The sequence below is a fragment of the Castor canadensis genome, chromosome 13, assembly GCF_047511655.1.
Source record: "Castor canadensis chromosome 13, mCasCan1.hap1v2, whole genome shotgun sequence".
NCBI lineage: Eukaryota > Metazoa > Chordata > Mammalia > Rodentia > Castoridae > Castor > Castor canadensis.
Window position 1 is genome coordinate 102,440,553 of NC_133398.1, and position 27,503 is coordinate 102,468,055.

General features: G+C 39.3%; 1 protein-coding gene across 6 annotated transcripts in view; it reads left to right on the forward strand.

The window, feature by feature from the left end:
• The first annotated feature begins 499 nt into the window (after positions 1-499).
• The window catches only part of Auh (AU RNA binding methylglutaconyl-CoA hydratase), a 155,511-nt gene continuing 128,507 nt past the window's right edge, over positions 500-27,503 (forward strand). For 2 of the 6 annotated variants that reach the window (XM_074052363.1, XM_074052364.1), the window contains exon 1: positions 10,378-10,662. In XM_074052363.1, the coding sequence (XP_073908464.1) occupies positions 10,425-10,662 (238 nt within the window). In that variant the 5' untranslated portion in view covers positions 10,378-10,424. Of the gene's footprint in view, positions 594-10,377; positions 10,663-10,793; positions 10,891-27,503 lie in introns of those variants that run through there. The other 4 variants (XM_074052365.1, XM_074052362.1, XM_074052367.1 and 1 more) reach the window with 4 other exon arrangements.

Genomic DNA, 27,503 nt, shown 5'->3' on the forward strand with positions numbered 1-27,503 from the left:
AATCAGCACCTGCCACTCTCCAAATCTGCCCACACCGTGATCTTAGACCTCCTAGCCTTGAGAACTGTCATATATTTCATTTGTTTATAAGCTTCCAGTAGCTTGTAAGACTGAACAGACTAAGACACAACTGCACAAAGCAAATAATACCGTTTGCCACAGTTTTCAGATGGAAGCCGCTCAAGTAAACACTGATAGTGTGACATTTTTGAGGTCATGCTCTTAATAACCATTCTAGTTTCTGTAATGTATCTTTAACTTCATTTTCTTCTAAAAAATTATGAGATAATAAGTGAATTTGGTTTTAAAAATTCAAATGGCAAAAAGAGTACCAAAGGAACAGTAAAGATTTTCCATTACTCCTAACTTTGATTTTCTAAGTGACTTGCTAAAGATCCGAGATGCTTGATCTCAAATATAGGTGACCTTTCTTCTCAAAGCACCTCCAGGTTTTAGCTGCCTCCTGTTTAGTGCTCTGTTATTGGTTAACAGCGAAGGATTAAACCTCCTGTAGATGAGGACAAAATACAAGAACCAACTATCTGAAGGCACTGGAGGGAATCAGAGCAGGAATGAAGAAGTGTGTGACACTGGTGAGTCTCCAGTTTTTATGGGTTTTTGCCTTTGAGCAAGCTGAGGTTTGTGTGCTGTGTGATGGCTGAAATTCAGAACATTGTAGACAGACAGGTTGAGGAATCAGAAGAAAATAAGTGGGAAGTGGAATCCTAAAATGGAGAGAGCTACACAGTAGGTGTGTATCAACTCTGCTCAAATCTCTGACTGATCTCTGAAGTCTGCATGTACACGGAAGACTCTGGGTCGCACAGGTAAGCCAAAAGAACTAACAAGAGATTTCAGCTTCTACCATACTGCAAGAGAGGCAGAGTATGTGTTCAGATAAGTTGACTCTCTGCTCAAACAAAATAATCAACACTGCTTAGGGAGTATAAGTAGAATCCAGTTTATCTGTCTATGACCTATCATCACAATGTCCAGAATATAATCCAAAATTATTAAATCTATGAGGAAATAAGAAAAAGTGACCCATACTGAAAGTAGGATCCCTTTACAGTCTTAAACATTATTCAGAACCCCACAGAATTTTTGTTGATCAAATATTAAAATATTTGTTAGCTAATTTAATGATAACAATAATAAGCTGCTAGAGTGGCTCAAGTGGTAGAGTGCCTAACTAACAAGCACAAGGCCCTAAGTTCAAACCTCAGTCTTGCAGGAAAAAAAAAACCAACCTAAACAGTTGATAAAACTGTTTAACACCAATGTTCGGGCAGGCACAGGTGGCTCACACCTGGAATCCTAGCTACTCAGGAGGCAGAGATCAGGATGATCGCGATTTGTTGAACCCAACCCCAGGCAAATAGTTCAAGAGATCCTATCTCGAAAATACCCAACACAAAAAAGGACTGGCAAAGTGACTGAAGTGGTAGAATACGTAAGCACGAGGCCCCAAGTTCAAATTCCAGTATCACCTAAAAACCCAATGAACTCATTATGCATTAATCCAAACAAAACACTTCCAGGAAATGTAACTATATTTTCCAAAACAGTTAATCAGGAACATGGCATTGCCAATTTGTTTTTCAGATCCCTCTGCCTGGTACAACAGAAAGACAATGAGATTCTCATATTTGCTTCTGTATTCAATTTGCTGCAATATTTTGGTGATTTAAGTTCTGGAGATTCTGGCTTCACATAGTTGGAAAGATAGGAATATTTTAATGAACTTTACAGTTAATTATGTATGTTTTTCTCTGCTATTACATTAAAATTTGATAGATGGTAGTTTCTTCTTTTTTTTTTTTTGATGTTATGGGGTTCATACTCAGGGCCTCATGCTTGCTGGGCAGGTGCTCTTCCACTTGAGCATACTTGTAGCCCTCAGGCAGTAGTTTCTTTCTTTCTTTTTTTTTATTTTTTAGGCCGTAGTTCTTAAAGGTTAGTTGCAATGTGGAACCTGAAACCAGATCATACTCTGCTGTATTCTATTCTATTAAAATCTGTTGTTCTATATTATACTTGGAGTGGATCTTTAGGTAGGTTATCACGTGTTTTTATAACCCTAAAAGGTGAGTTCTTCTTATCCCCACATTCTAGATGAGTGTTTTAAATTCATACAGTAAGCCATACTGAGTTTCTTTCAAATGCCATAATCTCATGAGGGTACCAGGTAAAAATTAACCTTTCCTGCCTTGCCGCCTCTCTGCAAGGCTCACCATTAATGCCCCAGTGATTTTTCTTTTTGTGATATAAATGGAAAGCTACTTTACTCAAAGAGACAATTATGACCCTGATATACCCAGACTAAAAGAATAGCAAGTAGTCCAGGGCTCAGAGTGGTAGCACAGGAATGTGATCCCAGCTACGCAGGGGGCATAGGCAGTTGGATCACGGTTCCGGCCAGCCTGAACAAAATGCGCAAGACCTGATCTGAAAAACATGGCTGAGGGTCGTGGCTTAAGTGGTACAGCACCTGCCTAGCTAGCGCATGCCCTGAGTTCAGAGGTCAGCACCGCAAGTAAACAAAAAAACAAGACACCACTTTTAAAGTGGATTCTGTTTTGCTGCTTTTTCTCATGGAGAGGCATTCTGATTTCTGGTTAGGTACAAATGGAAGAGATCCACCAACTGCACTGTTACCTGTTGCTTTTTTGCAAAATACTGAAAGCACTAATGATGAATGGCTTAGCCAGGGACTATCCGACTTTAATGAGTATCACTAGATGTCCTGGGGAACAAAGAGAACAGGAATAGGTAGGTAGGAGATTATGACAAAATACCTTGTACGGATTTGCATAAGATTATGCAGCTTCCTAGTGACTGGACCTTTGGCAACACACCCTCCTTTATCATTACGGGTGAGACAGGACACTTGTGTGCATGAGAGGGTGAGTGTGCCAACACTATCATTGCCCTGGAGACAGCTACAGGGCTGGGGCTGGACAGGGCATGGCGGGGTAGATCAGCAGAGCTGGTTATAGGAAACTGAGGAAGAGATCCTTCGTTGTGTCAGGTGAACTAAATAGTGGTGTCTGTAATCTCAGCACTAGGGAGGCTGCAGCAGGAGGATTGTGAGTTCAATGCCAGCCTGGGCTACATAGTAAGACACTATCTCAAAAAACAAAACAAAAAAAATTAAAAAAAAAAAGAAAAGAATGTCTCTTATGCACTGAGCTGTCTCTCCCCAATTCATGTGTTGAAACCCTAGCCCCCAATGTGACACCACATTTGGATAGGAAGTAATTAAGGTTCAATGATATCATAATGGTGGGGCCTTACTATGATAGAATTGGTGCCCTTCTAAGAAGAAGAGACACCAGGGACATGCATGCACTAGAGGAGAAGTCATGTGAGGACACAGTGAGAAGGGTGATCATCTTCCAGATAAGAAGATAAGTCTCAGAAGAGACCAGCCCTTCCAGCACTTCAACCTTGGATGTCAGTCTCCAGAACTATGAGGAAATAAAGTCTATCATTTAAGCTACTTAGTTCGTGGGTTTTTTTTTTTTTTTTGGTAGCCTGAATTGACTAATACACCCTCTCCAGTCCCTTTTCTGCATACAAAGAGTGGATTTAGAGGGTAGAATAAAATTCCCACCCATTTGACAAGGAACAAGGAACAACAAACTCCAAGGACAGAGCCAAAACCATAGATTTCTGGTTATTTCCAAATACAGCAGAAACTCTGTTTATCTGCTTGGGAGAGGTAGAAGGGAGACACTATATACTTTACAACCTGAGAGGGATAAAGAGCAGTAGAATACAGATGTGTTTTAGCTATGATGTTTTGTCCCAATAAACTCATTATAAGTTGAAAACGCATTTACTACATGTAACCTGCTGAACATCCGGGCTTAGTAACATTGCAGTCTCAGCGGTTATCCTCACAATCACCATCCCGGGGTTGACTAAGAACAGTCACTACCTTGAATCACACGAGAGGATAGTACTGCATATTGCAACTCAGGAAAAGATCTAAATCCGAAGTTCCATATATTATTCCTTTTTTTAATTAGGCAAGATCTCACCACTGCCCAGTGTGCATAGAAGGCAGAACTATGGCGCTGGGTTTTCACAAAAAGTTTTTGTGAAAAAACTGTGCTGTGGAACAGCAAGGAGGTTGGAGCTAAAATCTTTCACATCATCATAAAGTAGAAAAATCACAACGTGAACCATCCCAAGTTGCAGGACTGTGGAACTCATATGGTGGGAACAGAACTACTGGAGGTCATGTAGGCTGCGATCTGTGATAAGAAATACCTATTTGGTCTTCTTCCCAGTTTCCTGACACAGAGCTCCCAAAATTCCTTGGAATTTCCTTGATGGGGTGAGAGGAGTATCTTTTGCTATTTGTAATAAGATGAGGTGACTCCTAGGGGAGGGGGTTGCAGGAGGAATCAGTCATGTGATAGAGGGGTGAGACTTTCAGCCCCCTTCCCCAATCTCTGCCTCTCCTGAGGCTGGAGAGGAGCTCTGTTACCTGTTAGCTGATCTAACCAAGGCAATGGAACCTCCCGAAATCCTCAGCTATGGTGTTGGGAGAGCTTCTAGTCTGGTGACCGCATTCATCTGCCAAGAGTGTGTTCTACCCTACCTGCACATAGCAGAAGCTCGGGAAACTTCTGGACCTCATGCTATGTGCCACATCACTCGGCTATTCTTTTGTATCCTTCAAAACCTGCAAACGTAAGTAAAATACATCCCTTGGTTCTGTGAGCCAGTTCTAGCAGACTCTTAGACTTAAGAAAGGGGTCATGGGAGCCCCTGATTTATAGCTTGCAGGTTAGTCCCTGGCATCTGAAATGGGGCAGTCTGTGGGACTGTTCCCACAACTCTCAGTTAGTTGATGCTAATTCAGGCAGAAAGGGTCCTGATTGAGTTTTGTTGTAGGACATGCCAGTGGTATTATGGGATTGGTTGGTGTGGGTGGAAAAATCTGATGCGGTTGTTATCAGAAGCACTGTGGGTAAACACAGACCATAGTTGTATTGTTAAAAACAGATCCTAGTAATAGGGCTAGGCAGGTGCACTATCACTTGAGCCACTCCGCCAGCCCTTTTTTGTGTTGGGTATTTTCAATAAGGTCTAGCCAACTATTTGCCCATGCTGGCCTCAAATCGCCATCCTCCTGATCTCTGCCTCCCAAGTAGTTAGGATTACAGGCATGAGCCACCAGTGCTGGGCTTAAGTAGACATTTTAAACGTGTAGCTGTAGAGTAATGCACAGAGAAAGGACATAGTGCATTTCAAGAAGAAGGCAAAGTTTTATTCATGCTTTAGACCCAAAATGAAAATTAAAACCACACCCACTTGAATTTGTTTGGGTCTCTTTAATGCTTTTTTCTTTTTCAAGTATTCAAGCACAAGGCCCTGAGTTCAAACTCAAGTACCACTGGAAAAAACCTCTACTTAATGCTGAAAAGGTTTATAGAAAATTAAAGTGACCTGTGTTCACCTTGAACACAGTTTTATACTTTTTCCATCGCTATCCATGTGAACACAAAACTTTCAAATAATCTCTCATAGTTTTACATACTAATACATACAGATTACAAATGTTCCACAGTCCCTTGTAGATTTAACGTGGCTGTAATTGTCATATATACACAATTTCATACTTAAAATATCTTTCTATTCTGAAGACTTACTTAGCAATAGCTCCCAGCAGTTCATGTGAAAAGACAGTCTTCAGTTTGTATGAGGTACCCACTATTTCTTGTGAAATCTATCATACTTTAGAACTGTGAAATTTGATCTTAGATTAATGAAGCTTTGGCTTAAGAGTAAAAAACCGAAAGACTCTGTGGCCAATTGTGTCTCAGGTATCTGTAATTTCCTTTGTACATAGTAATAAAATTGTAACTGGGTATGGGCGCAGTGAAAGGTCACATTTTCCCATCCCTTTTGCTGCTCATGTGGCCAGTGGGACATGAGTAGAACCTACATAGGGCATTTTTCTAGGTCTCTCCCTTGATAGAACATACACTAGTCTTCTTTTATCCATGGAGGACATGTTCTAAGACCCCAGGAGATGCCTGAAACCGGGGACGGTACCCTTATCTATACTATGTTTTTTCCCTGTACGCACATACACCTATGATAAAGTTTATTTTATAAATTACTTATAATTTATAATAATTTATTTATAATAATAAACATTAACTAATAGTAAATAGGAAAATTATATACTGTAAGAAAAGTTAAGTGAATGTGGTCTCTGTCAAAATACTTCATCCTTCTTGTGAGGACCTGAGATGATAACTTAAAGAAACACTTTGCGGCTCCCTTTGGTATATCTGAATTGTCAGCATCACTGCTCTTGCTCTTGCTACTAAGAAAAGTAAGAGTCACTTGAACTCAACCACTGCTATCAGTTATCAGTTGATCTGATAACCAAGACTGCTACTAAGAAACTAACGGGTAGGTAGTGTATGTAGAGTGGATACACTGGACAAAGAGATGAGTCATGTCCCTGTGGGACGGGGGCAGGACGTTGCAAGATTTAACCACATAGAAGAGTTTGGAATTTAAAACTTATGAATTGTTAATTTCTGAAATTTCCCGCTTAATATTTCCAGGCTGCAGTTAAGCACTGAGTAACTGAAACTGTGCAAAATAAAGGTGTCCATAAGGGAAGGCTACTGGACTTAGCTTCATCTTTTCCTGTCTTGATGGCAGCAGGGAACAGCCACCTTAGACCCAGAGATGGAAGTCCCTTGTCCATCCAAGCCTGGACTGTTAACAGTCTCTTGTGGTCTCTTTAATGTAGCCTCCTGATCTTCAGTACTTTCTCTTCAATTGCCTCAGACAAAATAGTTTCAAAATATGCTTCCATTTTTAGAAAGTCTAGAGTTCTGCTTTATTTCTCCTATGGTATTTGGTCACCTATTTGTGTCTTTCTAAAGGTGCTTGGTAACACATTGGCAACAGTTGCACTTTACAAGTGACATCCATGCCCTGGTACACTTCCTTTGCAACAGAGCTGTGCTTAGGAAAGAATGCTCTCTGGGTGTGACTGTGGTTCAGGCCCCTAGTGTTGGGATCCTGTATTGCACATCTTTAGTATTACCTAGAAGTAAGCCTTAGAAAAATGTCAAAGGTGGGGCAGATCTGTTAGCTAAGAGCTGAATGGAATCAGTCTTACAAAGAGATGATAAAAATTTGGATTCACATTGGGTTACTGGTTGTAACACTCTGAATACCTTAGCTTTTCCACTTTTGACATTTCAACACCAAAATACACATTGTTCCTATCCCATCCTTGATAATCTTTTACTAAATAGTAGAAAGGAACCATAAGGAATTAAATTTCATTGGATGCCTTACTATTTAGTCAAAACCTCTACAAAACAGGGATTAAGGAAGAATGCTTTCGGGTCAGAAATATTGGGATTTAAATCCCAGCTCCATGGGTTCCCGGATGTGGGTTCTGGTAAATAACCTCATTTATAAAAATCAAAATAATAATGCCAAGTTCAAAATTTTCTGAACATCAACTAAGAAGTCTAAATGACTGGCATAGACTAAAAATGAAGTTGGTAAATCATAGGTAATGTTATCTATTCTGTTTTCCTTTCCTGGTACTGGGCACGTCACATACTTATCTAATCAACCCAATAAAACAGGCTAAGTATCCTCATTTTGTAAGTGGAGAAGCCAAAGTTAAAGAATTCACGAGGCAAAATAGATATTATAATAGTTATCCTGTAAATGAAGCAATGGAAACATGAAGTATTTAAATATCTTACTAATATGTCAACATAAAGCAATTTTTTTTTTTTTTTTTTTTTTTGCAGAACTGGGGCTTGAACTAAGAGCCTACACTTTGAGCCACTCCACTAACCCTTTTTGTGTTAGGTATTTTCGAGACCAGGTCTTGTGAACTTATTTCCCCAGACTGGCTTTGAACTGTGATCCTCCTGATCTCTGCCTCCTCAGTAGCTAGGATTACAGGCACCAGCCACCAGCACCTGGCAACATAAAGCAATACTGAAGCTGGAATGCAAAGCCATGTCTGTCTGATTTAGAATGAATAAATCCCTGATATTTGACAGTTCTCTATTACTTGTCAATTTGACAGGTTGAAATAGTCTTAGTGGCATTTGCACATTAACTTTTAGGGACCAACATCTGGGTAGAGCTCATGGTAAGCTGTGTGCTTAGTATGTGCAAAACCTAGAGTTCAGTCAGTATCAAAACAATCAATTTTTTTCACAGACCCAGGATGTTGGCATGCCTGTTTTAAATAAGGACAAAAGTCCCAAATGTTTGGGAAGAGGATGGGACCTCTAGATTTTACTTTTTCTTTCTGGTCCTATGTCAATTGAAACAATGGGCAGTCCTTCTTACTTTGTTTTCTTGTATAACCTAAGCAATTTATGATGAATTTTCTGCAGTTGTCCTAATCAATCACAAGTATTATTAAAGTTATATTATTCTGACCAGCACTGTGTGAACTCTTTGTTTTAAATTTACAATCTATTGATAAGCCAACATAAAAGTATAAAACAATTAGACAGCAATACAAGTGAACAATATGGTCATGAAATAGTTGCAATAATTGCAGTGGTTGAAGAGGTGGAAATAAAATTTTGAGTTTCCATGGGGCCTGCTGAAGAAGGCCCTGGAGACTCAACTACTTCAGAGGTTGAGACCAGCCTCAGCAATGGAGTGAGACCCTATGTAAAAACAAAAACCAAAAGCAAAAAAAAGTTTGAGTTTCCTAGTGTAGTGAATTCTTGTCTCAGCATCCATTTTGAAGATAAGTTTAATTCTCTCACACCAGAAGCAGGCTCAGACAGTTTCCAGTTCTTCATCTCTTGCCAACACCGCAATGTGGTCGATAAAACTGCCCTCCTAGTGACCACCTCCTATGGGATAGCTATATCTAATTTACTTGACCCTCCCTACTGACCACCACACCCCAAATGGACTGCCCAGGTATGTCACAGTGACCGGGTTATTCACAGCAGGGCTCCTGCCTGCTTGCTCTAAATCCACCAATTAGCACTCTCTGTGGGTAACACCCTGGACCCCTCAAAAGGCTTTAGCCTCACTGCTTTCTTCTTTTCTCTCTCTCTTCTTTGTCTACTGGTTGGCCTCCCTGCCATCTTCCAGACTTCCTATCCACCTCCAGAGACCACAAAACCATATTAGAAAAACCATACCAATAGAAAATCTCAACACTTAGCAGTCAAAGTGAACATCTTTTTGAGAAAAAAGACACAAAGGAAGAAAAGTTTTCTCTTGGCCTAACCTTCAAAAGAATTTCCCAGGTGGCACTTTACAAAAGACACAATAAAGAGCACACTATAGGAGAGGCAGTGGAATTCCACTGACCTTTTCTTTCTACTTTGGATGAAAGCTGAGCAGGTGTAACACAGCCGGAACTTGTGCATAAATATCATGCATAGTAGCAGAACCCGGGTGCCGGTAGGAATGTGCTCATAGCATTTATTTATTTATTTTTTATTTTTTTTTAACTCAGGGCCTTCACCTTGAGCCACTCCACCAGCTCTATTTTTTGAAGGCTTTTTCCAGATAGGAGCTTGTGGCACCATTGGCCCTGCCTGGCTTCGAACCATGATCCTACTCATCTCTGCCTCCTGAGTAGCTAGGATTACAGGCGTGAGCCACTGGCACCCATCCTCACAGCAGCACATTTTAAAGACAGTGTGATCTGAGAAGAAGCGTAGACAGTAGAGAGTTTCTGGAGGAGCCACGTGCTCTGAATTCCTCTCGGCTTGAGCTGAGGCTGGCCCTTCCTAGGACTGCTGTCTCTCGGAGGGGTGTAAGGCTGGAGGCCTCCGGCCTCCAGGAAGGGTCTGAGGCTGGCCCGTATGAGGACTCCGGGCTCCAGGAGTCTTGCTACCTGCTAGTTGGAGGGCTGGGAGGACTCCTTTCTTACTTGTGCTTCCCATGTCAGTAGTAAGTTTTAAGTTTATCAGGCCGATAACCGGTGCCTTTGAGACACAGAGTAAAGCACTACCCGACACTAAGCTGCCACACTTTTCAGCCCACCCTGAGATGACAGGACATTTTAGTGCACTTTCGCGGCTTACCTAAACCCGATGACCCCAGGGCATGAGCTAAGGAGCCACACTTCTGTGGGTTAGTGCTATTCCATAGCTTTGGGACAACACTGCGTTCCCTACAGCAGCTCCAGGGAACCGCGGCTGAGCTGCCTGCAACACAGAAGTCTCCATCAAAGGAGCCCGGGCGGGGCCAGGAGGCGAAGGGCGGGGCCTGGCGCGCGGGGGGGGGGTGGGGGTGGGAGGGGGGAGGAAAGCGACGCTGTGTGGGCGGGGCCAGGCTGCCGGACGTGGCGCCGTGCGCGTGCGCGCACCGCGGGCGGGGGCGGGGCGTCGGCGGCAGCCACGGCGGGCCCCACGCTGTAAACAGACAACATGGCGGCGGCACCCGGGGCTTTGGGCGCCCTGCAGGCCGGCCGCGGTCGCCTGGTGGCTGCTTGCTGCGCGCGGCTGGGCCCAGGGTGGAGGCTATCCGGCTTGTGGGCAGCCCGGCGGGTGGGCCCACCAGGTTGGGCACCCGCGGCCGGGGTTCCTGCCCCGAGGAGGGGCTACGGCTCAGAGGTGAAGACGGAGGACGAGCTGCGGGTGCGGCACCTGGAGGAGGAGAACCGAGGTGAGCGGCGCGGGCCGACGGCTCCAGCACAGCCTCGGGACCAGCAGAGAGGCCGGGCGGGCTCGCCAGCCAGACCCCTCCCCGCCCCCACCCCATCCGGCGTGGCTCTTTCGTTGTGCATCTGCCCGTTGCTGGTAGCACCCGGGCTGTACTGCGAGCGGCTTTCCTGTACAGTGGCCCCATTCAGCGCTGAGGACCTCCCTGGGAGAGCCAAGGTCAACACGCTGGGTATTTCCTCTTTCCTCCCAGGTTTTGCTCTGGCTGTCAGCTCGGGTACCAGTGGTGGAGTTGTAAAAGCTGCGGTGACAGTGCCTTTTATCGTTCTGAAGAATCTTAAATTTGAAGCAATGTTCGCCCTTGTCCACTTTATTTGAGAAAGTTTTTTTTTTTGGGGGGGGAGGGGTGGGATGTTCCACTTGAGTTAAAAAGTTTGGAGCACTTTTGGTCTTGCTAAGCTCAGTGGCAAATGAGGAGAATGATATTGATGTTGCCCTTGAGCTCTCTATATTGGGAGGAGACATACATTAGCGAGACAGTACAGAGGGTGGGAAGCAATGAAAGAGGGTAGGATGCGGAGGGAACTCCGTTGAAGCTCAGTTCCTACAGTTGCAGTGTTGGGATACCCGAAAGTGTCCTGAGGACGGGATAGCGTATTTCCCAGACCAGAACAGGACCAACCATTTAATTCTGGCAGAAAGTGGGAAATGAGTAAGTCATGATTACTGGCTTTAAGAGGCTCATTAGTGAAAAAGGTCGGTGATGCTAACTTTAAAGGCTTTTTGAGAACACAGCTCTGGAATACCTGGAGACTTTCCGCCATGGCTTTCATTTTCTTTTTTTTTTTTGGGGGGGGTGGTGGGGGGGTGCAGAGGAGGGAAGGCAGGGTCTCACCATTTAACCCCCAGACTGGAATTTGAGATTCTCCTGCCTCAGCCTTTCCAGTGCTGGGATTACAGGCGTGCACCACCGTATTTGGCTTCAAGGCATTCTTTAATAAGGCAATAGATGGTGAGGGTTCTTGGACACATTGTTCTGTGTCTCCACCATCTCAATGTGTAAAATAAGAAAAGTAATACCAACCTGCAGGGTTGCTGTGAAGATTAGATGAGATCGTTAATGTACACTGCCCACTAAATATCTAGCCCATGATAGGTGCTCAAGAGTATGCTGAGTTATTTTATTTCTACTTGCTTATTATGCTAGACAGTGACAGTGGACACGTGGTGTATTTGGCAAAAGACGATCGTAAAACAAGTGTGGCAGTGGTCAACATGACAGCATATTTGTGAAAATTCAGTTGAAAGTTCAGATTGGCTCTCAAGTCGTGTAAAGCCCTGAATGCCAGTTTTTTGGGTAAACTTGGTTGTGCTGGAATTTTAGCTGCGTTCCATGTACCATTGGTACGTTAGCTATGAAGGGATTGTAAGAACATCTGGTAAGATGTGCTGTATTCAGTATCCTTTAATGAATGCACATTCAAAGTAAATTTGTTAAAAAAGCCCGAAGTCTTTCATTTAGGCTATGATTGGACTAAAAGAGAAGACAGTTTACATTTTATTTGAAATGTGAGTTTCAGCGGTTAGGACAGCCTTATTTCTTAAGGCTGTCCCAACCTTCTTTGAGGACTGGCAAAGGTGACATTGTGCGCATGGCTGTAACTTACGCTTTGCTTTACTTTAGCATTGAGCCAGCAGTAAGTAGTGCAAAGAACAGTGTGAGGTCAGGGATGCTGCATGTGAAGGAGTCTCCTGGTGCCTTTGTTTCTCATAGAGGCGGGTCCAAAATTTGCTTCTCTCAGCAACATTTAAGGAATATGAGATGTCTTGTGGGCCAGAGAAGATCCAGAGTGCATTTGCAGGCCTTTAGGTAGGTGGGGGTGGGTGAGGAGGTGCAGAACATTTCAAGCTGCACCTGTCATCAGGGCTCAGTGTTTGTACTTTGTTGCAGGGTCCTGTTACATAATCAGGTTTCTCTAGTGGCTAGTTCTTGCATTGTCTGTCCTACATAGTTTTAAAGCAACTAGCCCTTGCCTGGCAGAGGTCTCTCCTGGTCTTTTTCCATAGGTCTCCTGGCTTCCAGTCATTCTCCTCAGTTTATTCTTCACATTTTTCCAAGGGTAAGAATCATTGCTCTACTAAAAACCTCTAATGAGTCCCCCTTTGCCTGCAGGGCCTTCACCATCAAGCCTTGGACGTTCATCTTGCTGGGTCTTTTGCAGCTCTTTTCTATGTCTAGGCCTTTTGCACACATCTCTTGGGATGACCTCTTACCAACTTTCTCTTACCAACTTTCCTTTCTTCAGTAGTTTCTACTATAAATGTGACACTTTTCAAAGATCATCTTTGTGATCCTGTTGGAATGGATTCTGACAGAAATAGAGGAAACAAGCAAATAAATAGTGCAAAGTCATTCTTGATACCTGCTCCTTCCTCATCCCTCACATCTAGATTCAGAGATCTAGATCAAAGATTCCTATGACCTCTTTCTACCTTCTTATGCCAGCCTCATCCATGCCAGCACAGCCGACTGCTGCAGAAGTCTGCTAGTATGTCTTTTTTCCATGTTTTAAGAAATATATTTTCATATCTTTTATGGTTATGTGAATTATGTCTTAATAAATACATACTGAGATATATATTTTTTTACTTTTTATTGAGATGTAATTCATACACCATAATGTGCAATGTTCAAAATGTACAATTGCTTTAGAATTTTCAGTTATGCAATACAATACAATTTTAAAACATTTTTTACCACCTCCCAAATAAACACTATATAGTCTTTGACAGTACTCCTCATTCATCCTATTCTCCCCAGCCTTAAAGAAAACACTTATCTACTTTTTTGTGTCTACTATGATTAGGTCTGTTCCTAAGTATTCTTTTTGATGGTGTTGTGAGCAGAATTGTTTTCTTAATTTTATTTTCAGAGTGCTTATTGCTGATGCATAGATATACAATTGATTTTTGTATGCAAATCTTGTGTTACACATTTTGATGAACTTGTTTATTTGTTCTAATAGTTTCTTAATAGATATCTAAATACTTCCTATATACAAAATCATATCATGCAATACTTTGGTGGATTCATTTATTCTAGTAATTTTTTCATAGACTTCTTAATGTTTCCTATGTAAAAAATTATGTCATTTGTAGAAGAAGCAATTTTACTACTTCTTTTTCCGTCTGATTGTCTTTTAATTTCTTTTTCTTGCCTAGTTTACTTGCCTGGAGCCTCTGGAACAGGTGGAATAGAAATAACAAGAATAAATATCCTTGTCCTGTTCCTGATCCTTGGGGGCAAGCATTCAGATTTTCACCACTGAGTACAGTGTTAGCAGTGGATTTTTTTTGTAAATCACTTGAAGGAGTTTTTTTTTTTTTTTTTTTTTTTTTTTTTTAAGTCATGTTGAATTTTGTCAAATGCATTTTCTGGGTCTGTTGGGATAACTGATTTTTCTTGTGTAGCTTGCTGATGTGATGAACCTTTAGTATTGACCCAGACTTTCACACCTGGAGTTAATCCACTTGGTTGTAGTGTATAATTCGTTTTATATATTGGATTTGATTTGCTTATTTTTGTTTGAGGCTTTGTGCATCTATATTTATGAGAAATATACCTGTCTTTAATTTTCCTTTTTTTTTTTTTTTTTTTTTTGTTGCAGTATTGGGGCTTGAACTCAGGGCCTATCCCTTGAGCTATTCCACCAGCCCTTTTTTGTGATGGGTGTTTTTCTGAGATAGGGTCTCACAAACTGTCAGCCTGGACTGGCTTTGAACCATGATCCTCCTGGTCCTTCTTAACTCCTGAGTAGCTAGGATTACAGGCGTGAGCCTTTGGTGCCCCGCTAGTTTTCCGTTCTTTTAATGTTTTCTGTTCTTTTCGATATGAAGATAATGCTAAGTTCATAGAATGAGCCAGGACATGCTCCTGTTTGTATTTTCTGAAGACACTGTAGAGAAATGGCATAGTTTCTCTGATATTTTACTAGAATTTACCTATGAAACCATCTGGGTCTAATGCTTTCTGTTTTGATAGCTTATTATTGATTCAGGCTCGTTAGTAGATACAGGCCTATTGAGTTCTGTTTCTTGTGTGAGTTATGGTATATTGTAATCTTTGGAGGAATTGGTTCATTTCATGTAAGTTATCAAATTTGTGTTTATAAAGTTCTTCATAATATTCCTTTATTATGCTTATAATATTGCTGGAATTCAGTGGTGATGACTCTTTTGTGATGTGTGCGTTTGCATGTATGCAAGAGTTCTAACACTTGAACTATGCCCTCAGTCCTATTTTTTTTTTTTTTTTTGAGAGAAGGTCTCTGCTACCTTTACCAGGTCTAGCCTTAATTTCTCTATCCTCCTTCCTTTTCCTCTGGAGAAACTGGGTTTACAGACGTGCACCATTAATCCTGGGCTACCTCCACATTTCGGATATTAGGGAATTTGCATTCTCTCTTTTTCTTAATGTGTATGACTAGGTGCTTATTAACTGGCTGATCTTTAAGAAAACCCAGCTTCTGCTTTTATTGATTTTTCTCTCTTGATTTCTTGTTTTCAATTTCATTATTTCTACTTACTTTATTTTTTCTTCCTCCTTTATGTTTAGTTTACTCTTCTTGTTCTAGTTTGTTTCCTCCTTTCCTTCTGCTCTCCATCCATCTCTCTTTCCCTTTCTTCTTCCTTCTCTCCCTGTGTAGCCCATGCTGGCCTCCAACTCAGGATCCTTCTATCTTAGTCTCCTGAGTGCTGGGATTACAGGTATGTACTACCATGCCCAGCCTTTAGATTATTAATTTTATCTTTTTATATATATATATATCTGGTGCTATAAATTTTCCTCTAAGCATTGCTTTTGCCACATCCCAAAAGTTTTTCTTTTCTTTTTAGTTTGTCATTTTTACATTTACTTACATGTGTATACATCGTTTGTGCCACCTCTCCCTTTCCCCCTCCCCCCAAAAAGTTTTTTAAACTAAGGAATATATTAAATTTATTAGCTTATTAGATTGATATTCCAGTAATTAAAGCTGAAATTTTATACATTCATTATTGCAGTCCTTCATTAAAAATTTATTTTTGCATGATTAATCACTCTTGGTTTTGTACCTTTGATATTTCTATACTAATGATAACTATTTTGTGAACTACACAGAGCTTTGCTCAATTATAAGCAAAAAAAAAAACATTAAATACTGTAGTAAAGATGCCTATAAGACATTTGGATGTTTACATAACTAAACCAATGTGCAGTCTTTCCCTGGGATACAAGGTGTGCTTGTAAAGTACACTCAGACTGTCTTCTGGGACCTGCTCATGTCAGTCACATTACCTTACAGCCACACGGTAACTACAATCTCTGCTGTTCCCAAATGGAGTTGATGGTAATTGCTGACTCTCTGCTGAGGCTTTATAAGTCTCAGTCATGGTCCCTTTGCAATTTGCCATTTCAGCTTCTGGCTGCAGAACCTTTTGGTTTATGTGTTATCCTGCTGCTGGTGAATAGAATCACATAAGTTTCTTTTTCTTTTTTCCCCTCAATGCTGGGGATCGAACCTAAGGCTTCTTACATGCTAGGTAAGTGCTCTGTCACTATGCTACATTCCAACTCATCCCACAAGTTTTGATAAGTTGTGTTTTCAATAGTTACTGAATTCTTAGTATTTTGAAATTTGTCTTGACATTTTTTTCATGACCCATGCATTGTTTAGAAATGCTTATTCTACATTTTTTGATTTTTGAGCTATCTTCCTATTTCTAATTTTTGGGATATTTCCATCATGGTCTATGAGTACGCTTTGTATAATTTCTCATCTTTTAAATTCATGACTGTGTTTTGGACCTGTAATGTGCTCTTTGTGAACATTTCCTGTGAGCTTGTGCAGAATGTATGTTCTGCTGTTGTTGTTCTGTATTCAGTTAGCTCTGCCGTTCAGTTACATCTAGTTGATTAATGATGGTGTTAAGTTCACCTATCCTCTTAGTGATTTTCTTCCTGCTGGATAAGTCAGTTGTTCATAGGAGTGAGTTGAAATCTGTAACTATAATAGGGAATTTGTCTATTTTTCCTTGCACTTCTGTTGGTTTTAACTCACACAATTTGATGCTCTGTTGTCAGGTGCAAACACTTTAAGGATTATTGTGTTTTAGAGAAGTGACCCCTTTTTCATGATGTAATGCCTCTCATTATTTTTGAAACTCTTGCTCTGGAATCAGCGTTCTCCGAAATTAATATGGCAATTCCAGCTTCCATTTATTAGTGTGAGCATGATTTATCTTTCTCTACATAGCATAGTCGAGTCTTGTTTTTTTAATCCACTCTGGTGATCTCTTAATTATTGTATTTAGATCATTCACGCTTGAAGTGATTATAGAAATAGTTGAGTTATTATGTACTGCATTTGTGTTTCTGTTGTCCTTGGTCATAAGTTTGTTCTTTCTTTTTCTTTGGGGGTGTGTGTGTGTGTGTGTCTGTCTGTCTGTCTTTTTCTGCCTCCTCTGGTTTTAATTAACATTTTTTATGGTTATATTCTTTTCTTGTCTTTTAGCTTACCAATTATACTTTATTAAAAGAGTTTTAGTGATCGCCTTAGGGTTGCAGTATACATTTACAACTAATCTAAGTCTGCTTTTGAATAACACTACACTGCTTTCTGGTAGTGAAAGCATAAGAGCAGTCCCAATTTTGCCCTTTTATTTCCTGTGACATTGTTACTCATTTCCCTTCTATAAGCTAGAATCACCTAGTAAATTGTCACTGTTATTTTGAAGAAACAGTTATCTTTTGGACCAATTAAGAATTATAAATAAAAAAGAACCTTGAAGTTTATTTAGTAGGTTTGTTGTTAGTAGTGTTATAGATGTATACTCTATTTTGTTTTATTGTAGGGCAGACAAATGACCTACAATACCAGCTTTTTCATTATGGTAGAAGGGGAAATTATAAATATGGAATGGGGAAGGAAATTATAAATATGGATTGAGAAAGAATCTTGTTATGGTACATTTGAATTAGAGCTATGAGGACAAGTTTATGATTTCTAATAAATCTTAAAACCATAAGTATGTTATCGTATGTACTATGCATTTCCTAGTTCTGTGCATTGGAAGAGTCTAAAAGCAGTGATGGCATAGTATCAGAGAACATATCTAATGCCCAGATCATTGTTTCTAAATTCTGTTCCCTGACTGTAAGGAGCCAGGGCTCTATGAAGAAGTAGTTGCTTTTAAGTATGGAACAGGGAGATATGAGGGGAATCTGGGATATCTTCTTGAGTCAGAAATAAAGGAAGTGATCAGTTACTAAAGGGAATATGTCAAAGGATGTAGAATCAGGCTTACAAAGGCTCCCCCTAGCCACAGATAGGATAATTTGAGCATTAAAAATATATCATGAAGGTAATGGATTATAGCACATTGATTGAAGAATCCATGAAATCATTGTGATACTCAATAGTAGGGAAGGAACTTGTTTGTAAAGAAGAATGGTAGATATTCACCATTTTGGAACCACCAATGTAATAATACAGGGATAATCAATTCAGAGGGATTTAAATCTTCATGTTTTTCCAAATAAGCACCCAGTTGTCCCAACACCATTTATTCACTTTTACCCCACTGATTTGAAATGCCACTTTTATAATAAACAAAATTTCCAGATATTTTATTATTTTATTATCACTATATATTGTACTAATAATATTACTTTAATTATTAAAGTTTTAATATGTGATGGATCTGGCTCCTCCCTTTACCTTTTTTATTGTTTTCCTGCTAATGCAGGAATTTTAGCTTTACTATATTCAGTTTCAGAATTAGGTTGTGTTGTGTTTATAAATTGGGAAGGTAATTATGAAATTGTTTTTCCTATGTTAAAACATAGTGTATTCATTTGTTGACTCCACCTACTGGTTTTTAGAGTTCGGAGAGTGTCTATCAGTAGGATTTGCACAGCTCTTGCTAAGCATATCCCTCAGTCATCCTCACTGCCTCCTGCCTTTCTGGTTGTTCACAAAAACGGTTTGCTATTTTCCAGTATGCCTGCTAAGTGGTAGTCTCGCCTTTGCTATTACTCATGGCCTTGTTAATTCCATGTCTTAAAGAATGCTGCTTATGGTGATTTTCTATTTGGCTCTCTTGGGTTTTCTAGGTGTGTAGTCATTCTCCATTAACAGATTTCTGAGTTGTTATAAAAAAGTGACTACAATTCTTTTGGTATTTCATTGGGTCCATGCCAAGGAGTTCCACATCACGTCTATGTATTTTTCTGTGGATTGGTACTACCCTTGTAGCATTTTCAGGGGTGTGGATTTTATATGTGATTATTAAAAGTATTACTTCTGTCTGTTTTTCAGGGGTTTATTAAATACAGTGCCATAATAATGACTAAATTATTGAAGTTGGCAAACATTTTAAAAGCAAAGAAGTTATACATCTTCATGGTGAAATTAAAAAAGCATTACAGGAGACGAGAGAAGTTTTGCTGTTCTAGTATGTCTTCTGTCTTCCAGATTCTGGCATTTAGGACATTAGTTTACATCATTAGAGTTTATGATAGTTACATTTTGTTTTCTTATCAGTTTTTTTGTTTTTTTCTTTTGGTACTGGGGCTTGAACTCACTTGTTAGGGTGGTGCGCTACCACTTGAGCTACTCCACCAGCCCTTTTTTGTGTTGGGCATTTTTGAGATAGGGTCTTGTGAATTACGTCCTTGGGTTGGCTTCGAACTGCAGTCTTCCCAATCTCTGCCTCCTGAGTAGCTAGGATTATAGGCATGAGCCACTGGTGCCTGGCTTACCATACTTGTTAAATGCCTTCTGTGTAAATCGGACATAAACATTGCTTATGTTATTAATAACAGTTAGGTTGATGCTGCCTGAGGATGTTTCTTCATTCGTTTCCTTCCCATCTCCACTGCTACATGTGAAACCTATATACTGTCATCTGTCCTGCAGACCTCTGCAGTGGCCTCCTGAAGGGTCTGCCCAAGTATGTTTCCTTTCATTTTTGTAAATTGACATGAAATTCACATAACACAAAAGCTACCCATTTTAAACTACTTAAGTGTATAATTCAGTACTTTTTAGTTTATCCCCTCACACAACCTTGCAAACAAACCTCTGCATTTTTCTCTTCTCATTCCCTTTTCCCCACCCAGCCTCTACAATCACTAATCTGTTTCCCATTGGTATTGATTCACCTATACAAGGTGTTTCATAGAAATAGAATGATAAGATATGTGGCTTTTTCTGTCTGCTTCTATTATTCACGATAACGTTTTCAAGGTTTTCCATGCTATACCCTGTGTCAGTGCTTCGTTCCTTTTTTGTGACCGAATAATATTCCATTATATGGACAGACCATATTTTATTCATTTACCTATTTTTGGGTAGTATTGGGCATTAAACTCAGGACCTAATATGCTTGTTAGGCTGGTGCTCTACCACTCGAGTCACTCTGTCAGTGATGGACCATATTCTCTTTCCACTTTTTGGAGATTATGAATACTTGTGAATATTTAAGTACAATTGTTTGTTAGAATATATGTTGTGATAATTTTATGTTTTACTATTTGGAGGAACCATCAAACTTCTCCACAGTGACTGCCCTATTTTACATTTCCATCGGTGGTATATGAGGACTCCTATTTATCCCATCCTTACCAACCCTTGTTCTTTTCTTATTTGTAAAAAAGAGTTATTGGGCTGGTGGAGTGGCTCAAGTGGTAGACTGCCTGCCTAGCAAGTGCTAGGACCTGAGTTCAAACCTCAGTGCTGCCAAAAAGAAAAAAAAATATTGTGGCCACCCTATAGGGTGTGAAGTGATAACCTCATTGTGGTTTTGATTTTCATTTCCCTAGTATAGAATTGTGAGCATCCTTTTATGTGCTTTGAAGCCATTTGTTATATCTTTGTGAAAATCTCTGTTCAAATTCTTGACTCATTTTAATTTGGTTTGTCTTTTTGTTGGGAGTTGTAAGAATTCTGTGCAGTAAACCTACCTTATTTGCGTACTTATTGCACATGGTTTTGACCAAGTATGGTCAGTAAATAAATAAAATTTCAAAAAACAAAAATTTTAAATTCCTATACGTATATTCTGCAGCTCGGTTGATAGGAAGAGGCTCAGTCCCACACTGTTGTCAGCTGTGGTTAAATCACCTGCTGTTTCCCCACTCTTAATTTTGTGAAGATCTGCCATCCAAAAATCAAATGGTGCCCAAAAGCAAGGTAAAAGTTACTGTAATCCTCCCAGGCCAAAAAGGGCACATATGTGCTTAAGCAGAAGGCAGCCTGTCTTCAGCAGATGTTGGGTACTGCGATGGGAGGATACATACCCTCATATACCAAGGGTTTATGCTGCAGTCTGTACGCTAACTTCATATCAGATGTATGGTCTGCAAATACTTTCTCGTATCATGTGGGTTGTCTTCTTTTCTTGATAAAGTCTTATTTTTCTACTTTTTCTTTTTTTTTAAAGCACTGACTTTTTACTGAAATGTCATTTATATACAATAAAATTCACCAATTTCATGAGTTTCATAAATGTGTACAGTTATGTAAGTCCCTACAGTCATGATATATAATACTTCCATTACCTAAAAAAGTGCTCTCATGTCCCTTGGTACTCAGTCTTCACCACCAAAATATCAGTCCTTGGCAGTCATTGATGATGGCTTCCTAACACTGTAGTTTTGCGTTTCCTAAAATTACACAAAAATGGAGTCAGGCTGTATGTAGTCATTTATAGCTGGCTTTTTTCACAGTATAATGCTTTTGAGATTCATCCATGTTGTTACTTACAGTAATTTTAGGGTTGACTCTGGGATTCAAGAGCAGTGTGATGTCAGTATTATTTGGAAGTTTTGTTTAGTCATCCACATTACTTTTTCTAACCAACAAAGTTCGAAGGGCCTCCAAGTCATTAGGACAAATTCCCATTTGTTCCTCCCCAATTTTGCCCTGTCTTAATCTATTTGCTTTTCTGTTAAAAAGGAATGTGAGAGAGAAAGTGTCTTAAGTGAGAGGCAATCACTCATGTACCATGCCTCCATCCTTTTTAAAAAAATTATCATACTGGGAGTACATTGTGACAGTAAAAAAGTGCTTACAATATATCTTATTAAATATTTGGTGTTGTATTTTAAGAAACCGTTGCCTCTTCTAGGAAGAGAAAATTTATACCTGTGTTTCCTTCTAATAGATTTATATTTTTAGCTCATTAACCAGTTTCGGGTTAATTTCTGCATGTGGTGGAAAGGAGCCCAACTCCATTTTTTGCATGTAAAGATCAAGTTTTCCCACCACTGTTTATTGAAAGAACTGTTCTTTTGTCATTGAATGTCTTAGCATCCTTGTCAAAAACCAATTGACTATAAAGATAATGAGCTTATTTCTGGACTCTGAATTTGATTCCACTGATCTGTGTCTATCCTTATGCCATATTGCCCTGTTTTATTATGGTTTGTAATAAGTTTTGAAATCAGGAACTATGAAATCTGCAATTTAATTCTTTTTCAAAATTATTTTTGATTGCTTTGGCTGTCTTGCTTATCAGCTTGTCCATTTCTGCAAAAATGGCAGTTGAAAATTTGATAGTGATGTGTAAACCAGTTTGAGTATTCCAATCTTTTTTTTTTTTATTTTACTATTCATATGTGCATACAATGCTTGGGTCATTTCTCCCCCCTGCCCCCACCCCCTCCCTTACCAACCACTCCACCCCCTCCCTCTCCCCCCCACCACCTCAATACCCAGCAGAAACTGTTTTGCCCTTATTTCTAATTTTGTTGTACAGAAGAGTATAAGCAATAATAGGAAGGAACAAGGGTTTTTGCTGGTTGAGATAAGGATAGCTATACAGGGAGTTGACTCACATTAATTTCCTGTGCATGTGTGTTACCTTCTAGGTTAATTCTTTTTGATCTCACCTTTTCTCTAGTTCCTGGTCCCCTTTTCCTATTGGCCTCACTTGCTTTTAAGGTATCTGCTTTAGTTTCTCTGCGTTAAGGGCAACAAATGCTAGCTAATTTTTTAGGTGTCTTACCTATCCTCAACCCTCCCTTGTGTGCTCTCGCTTTTATCATGTGCTCAAAGTCCAATCCCATTGTTGTGTTTGCCCTTGATCTAATGTCCACATATGAGGGAGAACATACGATTTTTGGTCTTTTGGGCCAGGCTAACCTCACTCAGAATGATGTTCTCCAATTCCATCCATTTACCAGCGAATGATAACATTTCGTTCTTCTTCATGGCTGCATAAAATTCCATTGTGTATAGATACCACATTTTCTTAATCCATTCGTTGGTGGTGGGGCATCTTGGCTGTTTCTGTAAGTTGGCTATTGTGAATAGTGCCGCAATAAACATGGGTGTGCAGGTGCCTCTGGAGTAATAGTCTTTTGGGTATATCCCCAAGAGTGGTATTGCTGGATCAAATGCTAGATCGATGTCTAGCTTTTTAAGTAGCCTCCAAATTTTTTTCCGGAGTGGTTGTACTAGTTTACATTCCCATCAACAGTGTAAGAGGGTTCCTTTTTCCCCGCATCCTCGCCAACACCTGTTGTTGGTGGTGTTGCTAATGATGGCTATTCTAACAGGGGTGAGGTGGAATCTTAGCGTGGTTTTAGTTTGCATTTCCTTTATTGCTAGGGATGGTGAGCATTTTTTCATGTGTTTTTTGGCCATTTGAATTTCTTCTTTTGAGAAAGTTCTGTTTAGTTCACTTGCCCATTTCTTTATTGGTTCATTAGTTTTGGGAGAATTTAGTTTTTTAAGTTCCCTATATATTCTGGTTATCAGTCCTTTGTCTGATGTATAGCTGGCAAATATTTTCTCCCACTCTGTGGGTGTTCTCTTCAGTTCAGAGACCATTTCTTTTGATGAACAGAAGCTTTTTAGTTTTATGAGGTCCCATTTATCTATGCTCTCTCTTAGTTGCTGTGCTGCTGGGGTTTCATTGAGAAAGTTCTTACCTATACCTACTAACTCCAGAGTATTTCCTAGTCTTTCCTGTATCAACTGTAGAGTTTAGGGTCTGATATTAAGATCCTTGATCCATTTTGAGTTAATCTTGGTATAGGGTGATATACATGGATCTAGTTTCAGTTTTTTGCAGACTGCTAACCAGTTTTCCCAGCAGTTTTTGTTGAAGAGGCTGCTATTTCTCCATCGTATATTTTTAGCTCCTTTGTCAAAGACAAGTTGGTTATAGTTGTGTGGCTTCATATCTGGGTCCTCTATTCTGTTCCACTGGTCTTCATGTCTGTTTTTGTGCCAGTACCATGCTGTTTTTGTTGTTACTGCTTTGTAATATAGTTTGAAGTCAGGTATTGTGATACCTCCATCGTTGTTCTTTTGACTGAGTATTGCCTTGGCTATTCGTGGCCTCTTGTGTTTCCATATAAATTTCACGGTAGATTTTTCAATCTCTTTAATGAATGTCATTGGAATTTTGATGGGAATTGCATTAAACATGTAGATTACTTTCGGGAGTATTGACATTTTTAGTATGTTGATTCTACCAATCCATGAGCATGGGAGATCTCTCCACTTTCTATAGTCTTCCTCAATCTCTTTCTTCAGAAGTGTATAGTTTTCCTTGTAGAGATCTTTCACATCTTTTGTTAGGTTTACACCTAGGTATTTGATTTTGTTTGAGGCTATTGTAAATGGAATTGTTTTCATATATTCTTTTTCAGTTTGCTCATTGTTAGTGTATAGAAATGCTAATGATTTTTCTATGTTGATTTTATATCCTGCTACCTTGCGGGTTGCTATAGCTATTGATGATGTCTAGAAGCTTCTGAGTAGAATTTTTTGGGTCTTTAAGGTATAGGATCATGTCATCTGCAAATAGGGATATTTTGACAGTTTCTTTACCTATTTGTATTCCTTTTATTTCTTCTTCTTGCCTAATTGCTCTGGCTAGGAATTCCAGTACTATGTTGAATAGGAGTGGAGATAGTGGGCATCCTTGTCTGGTTCCTGATTTTAGAGGGAATGGTTTCCCAATCTTAATAACATTAAAATTTCCATGAGCATTGGATCTTTAAAATTTAAACATCTGAAATCTTTTGATGGCAGTTTTCAGTATATATCCTTAATATTTCTTCATTAAATTTATTTCTTAATATTATAGTCTTAGAAAATTTCCTTGGTCTGAAGTCTGCTTTGTCTGAAATTGAGGTAGCAAGCCCTCTTTTTTTTGATTAGTATCAGTATGGTTTGTCTTTTCCTATCCATTTACTTTTTGTCTATATGTACTGTAAGCAGTAAAGATGGATATCTTGTAGACAACCTGTAGTTTGGTCCATTACATTATGACAGTCTTAGGCTCCATTGACATTCATTGATACTGGTTCAGATTGATATGATTAGCATTCAGATGGACATGTTAGATTATTACCTGTTATGTTTATTACTATTATTTATTTACTTTCCTTATTGTTTCTATTTTTGTCTTTCTTTTCTGAATGTTGTATTCCTCTCCCCCTCTTCTCCCCCGACTAGTGCTGGAGATGAACCCAGGGTTTCAAGCATGCTAGGCAGTGCTCTACACCGAATTATATGTGTGTTTTTTTTTTTTTGTTTGTTTTTGTGGGAGTAAAGTTTGAATTCAGGGCTTTGTGGTTGCAAAGTAGGCACTGTACCACTTGAGCCACACCTTCCCTGGTTATTTTGGCGATGAGGTCTTATGAACTATTTTCCTGGGCTGACCTCAGTCCTCCTGATATCAGCCTCTCAAGTAGCTAGCATTACAGGTGTGAGATTCTGGTGCCTGGCCCTTTTATGGTTTTAATTGAACCACATCAATCATATAAATTGAATTGAATTTATGTGTTTTTATTTTTTAGCTAGACTCTTTTACTCATTCCATGTTTGTCCGTATCAATCAGTTTTGTATTATAATGAAATACCTGAGGCAATTAGCTGATTAAAAAAAGGCTTATTTTGACTCAGGGTTCAGAGATTCTGATCCATGGTCAGTGTTTTCATTTCTTTAGGCCTCTGGCAAGGTCGCATGTCAAGGCAGGGATGTATAGTGGAACAGGCTTTTCCACCCCATGAGCCAGAAGCAAAAGAGTTAGAGGAAGAGACCAGAGTTCCACAGTCTCCATTGAGGACATTCACCTAGTGATTTAAAGACCACCCATAAGACCACCTCTATTCTGGGGAACCAAGCCTTTAACAAATGGGCCTTTGGGTACATTTGCCATCCAAACTATCGCATTGCCCTACAGTTTGCAGTATACGTTTACAGTGAATCCAAGTGTACTTTCAAATAATACCCTACCATTTCACATATAGTTTGAATACCTTATAGTAAAATATTATTAATTCTTCTGTCCATTTTACTTTTATATAATCACACATAATTGAATACATAGTTGCTATTACCATTTTGAGATAAATTAAGAATAAGAAAAATGAAAGTTATTTTATCTTCATTTATTCTTACTCCAATATCCTTCTTTTCTTTATGTAATCTGAGTTACTGACCTGTATAATTTTTTTCTTCTCTAAATAATTTCTTATAATATTTCTTGCAGGAAAGGTCTACTGGCAACAAATTCCCTCAATTTTTTTTTTTTTTTAATCTGGGAAAGGCTTTTTTCATCCTTCACTTTTGAATAATTTTATAGTATTTGGAATTTTAGATTGGTGATTTTTTTCTCTGAACACTTTATATACAATTATATGTTACTTAATGATGGAGCTATATGTCATTACTTAATTTTGTCATTGTATGAACTTCATTGGATACTTATACAAACCTAGATGGTATAGTCTACTGCACATGTAGGCCATATGCTCTGTGTGTGTGTGTCATGATGAATAAACAACACAAAATTAATGTAGCACAAGAAAAAATGATGTAATCAAGAGACACAGTGAACAGGAGATAGATAAAACTGCTGCTGCCGTAGCATGGCATGCTGTTTTACAGTAAAAGTCTTTTTGTTGGTAGAAAAGAATAGTGTAGTAAATATGTAAACAAATAAGAGTCATTTATTATAGTTATCAAGAATTATGTAGTGTGTGTAATCACAGTACTGTGTTTTTATGTGACTAGCAGCACAGTAGTTTTCTTTCCATGAGCATCATCAGGTACATGTGAGAACACATTGTATTCCTATGACATCAGTAGGTGCAGGAAAGTTTTAACTCCCTTGTGGTGTTCTGGGACCACTGTCATGTGTGTGGTCTGTCATTGACCAGAACATTCTTAGGAGGTACAGGGCTGAATTTCAATCCAGAGTTGTCTTTGGTTTCTGAGGAGAAGTTGGGTATAAGTTTTACCTTTGCTCCTTTTAGGTGAGGTGTTTTATGCCTTTGTCTTTTGTTCAGTATTTTTTCTTTATCTTTGACGTTCTGCAGTTTGAGAAATATGTGTGTCGGGGTAGTGTTCTTGCATTCATCCTCTTAGATCTTCTCTGTTCTCCTAGCTCTGTGGGTTAGTTTCTGACGTTGATTTGAGAATATTACCATTATTGTTTTAAACATTTCATTATTTTTTCCCCTTCAGCAGCATTGTATGTATGTTACAGTTTTTGTAATTATCCCACAATCTTTGCTTTTTCCTTTTTTTTTTTTTTGTTCCCTGTTGTTTGTTTTAGGCTTCCCCCCCCCGTTTTCCAGTTTGGAGGATTTGGGGAATTTCTTTTGTGATATCTTGAAGTTAAGAGATCCTACTTTAGCCAATGATAGGCTCCTTCTGGAGTTTTTACCTCCTTTCTATACTTGTCCAGATGAAACTCCAGCAATTTGTTAACTGCAGCCAGGTTTCCCTATGTCAGCACTTGTGCTTGTGGGTTTCTGCTCAGACAAACCATGATTC